The sequence below is a fragment of the Myotis davidii genome, unplaced genomic scaffold (assembly GCF_000327345.1).
Source record: "Myotis davidii unplaced genomic scaffold, ASM32734v1 scaffold73, whole genome shotgun sequence".
Lineage (NCBI taxonomy): Eukaryota > Metazoa > Chordata > Mammalia > Chiroptera > Vespertilionidae > Myotis > Myotis davidii.
The window spans coordinates 2,637,091-2,638,354 of record NW_006286675.1 but is presented as its reverse complement, the minus strand read 5'-3'; the positions used below and the strand labels follow the sequence as shown (position 1 = coordinate 2,638,354).

The following is a 1,264-nucleotide window of genomic DNA, read 5'->3' as shown; positions in this document are numbered from 1 at the left end:
GGACCAGGCTCGGGGAGTGAACTGAATTGGATGTGACCTAAGGGCAGGGCGAAGCCGACGTGGGGCGGAGTTAAGATTAGAGTGGACCCCCCTCTTCTAAGTGGGACCAAACTGGGCCTTGGGAAGGAACTAGCCCGGGATGCCAGGTGGGGGTGTAGCCAGCCAGAATTTCAGGTCGGGGGGCGGTCCAAGTCAGAATTCTGGGCGGGGCTCACACATCGAAGCGCAGGTTTTGCTTTTCTTCAAAGAAATAGTCAAGGACGAATTTGCGCACGAAGTCTGGGTTCAGCGTGTTGTCGATCACCTCGGTCCGTCCGAACTGGATGGGGGGGGGGGTGCTGAGAGTCAGCGTGGAGCCTGCAAAGTGGGGAGGGGTTTGATTCCCGGGGGCAGCTCTGGGCTGAAAAGAGGACTCGCGGACTCACCTCCCTCCACTCCTGGCTGGCCCGGCTCTGCGTGTAAAGCACCACCACTGCAGGCGGGAGCGGGGGCGGGGAGAGAAGGACGTCAGGTCAGTCTGCACCCCCTCCCCGCTCCTCAGTCGCGCCCGCACACCGAGTTGCCCTCCACCCCGCCCTGGTGCCGCCTACTGGGGTCGGACTTGGAGAAGGTGTCGAGGTCCAGCAGGTTCCTAGAGAAAGCGACAGACAGACGGATAGGGGGTGGGTCATTCTGAAGCCCACCGCCTCAACTCGGCCCTGAGTTGGGCACCCGGGGGAGGCATGGGGCTCAAATCGCACCTCCCTTCCTCATTCCTATATCCAGCCTGGGTCCGCGTTGTTAGCACCCTGGACAGCACCGGAAATCTCAGCCCAAGGATCGCTTCCCTGCGGGCTGGACAGGTCCGTGTCCACAGTGTCCCCAGGAATGAGGGTTAGCCCCAGAACTTTGTCCTCCTGGGGCTCAGAATCTACTGGATCCCCGCGACCCATCCCTTACCCCCGCAAGCTAAGTGAGCCCTTTTCTTGCGGGTGGGACGTTCAAGGAAACCCCCGCCCCTAACAGGGAGTCTGCATCCACGATTTTTCTGCTCCAGATGCTCCTTCCCCCCGAGTCTAGCCCCTGTCCGCCCCAGCCCCGGAGCCGGTTGGGGGTGGGCAGTGCCTACGCCCTCTCCCGCTGGCCAGCTCACCGGCAGGACACGGTAATCTCAATCTTGGTAGCCGGGACGCTGCGTTCAGAGGCTCCGCTGAGAGACATGGCTGGTCTCTCAGCTGGTCGGGTGGCCGGAGCAGCGGAGGGCTAGGAGTACCGGCGGCGGCAG

At 62.7% G+C, this 1,264-nt stretch overlaps 1 protein-coding gene across 1 annotated transcript in view; it reads right to left on the bottom strand.

Annotated features, from left to right (window-relative positions):
* The window catches only part of CPNE9 (copine family member 9), a 22,505-nt gene extending 21,249 nt beyond the window's left edge, over positions 1-1,256 (bottom strand). Inside the window, exons 1-4 of the mRNA XM_006758228.2 lie at positions 1,133-1,256; positions 591-631; positions 426-472; positions 216-319 (exon numbers count right to left, since the gene is read on the bottom strand). Coding sequence (XP_006758291.1) covers positions 216-319; positions 426-472; positions 591-631; positions 1,133-1,200 — 260 coding nt within the window. The 5' untranslated portion in view covers positions 1,201-1,256. The remainder of the gene's footprint in view (positions 1-215; positions 320-425; positions 473-590; positions 632-1,132) is intronic.
* Between the last annotated feature and the right edge of the window lie 8 nt (positions 1,257-1,264).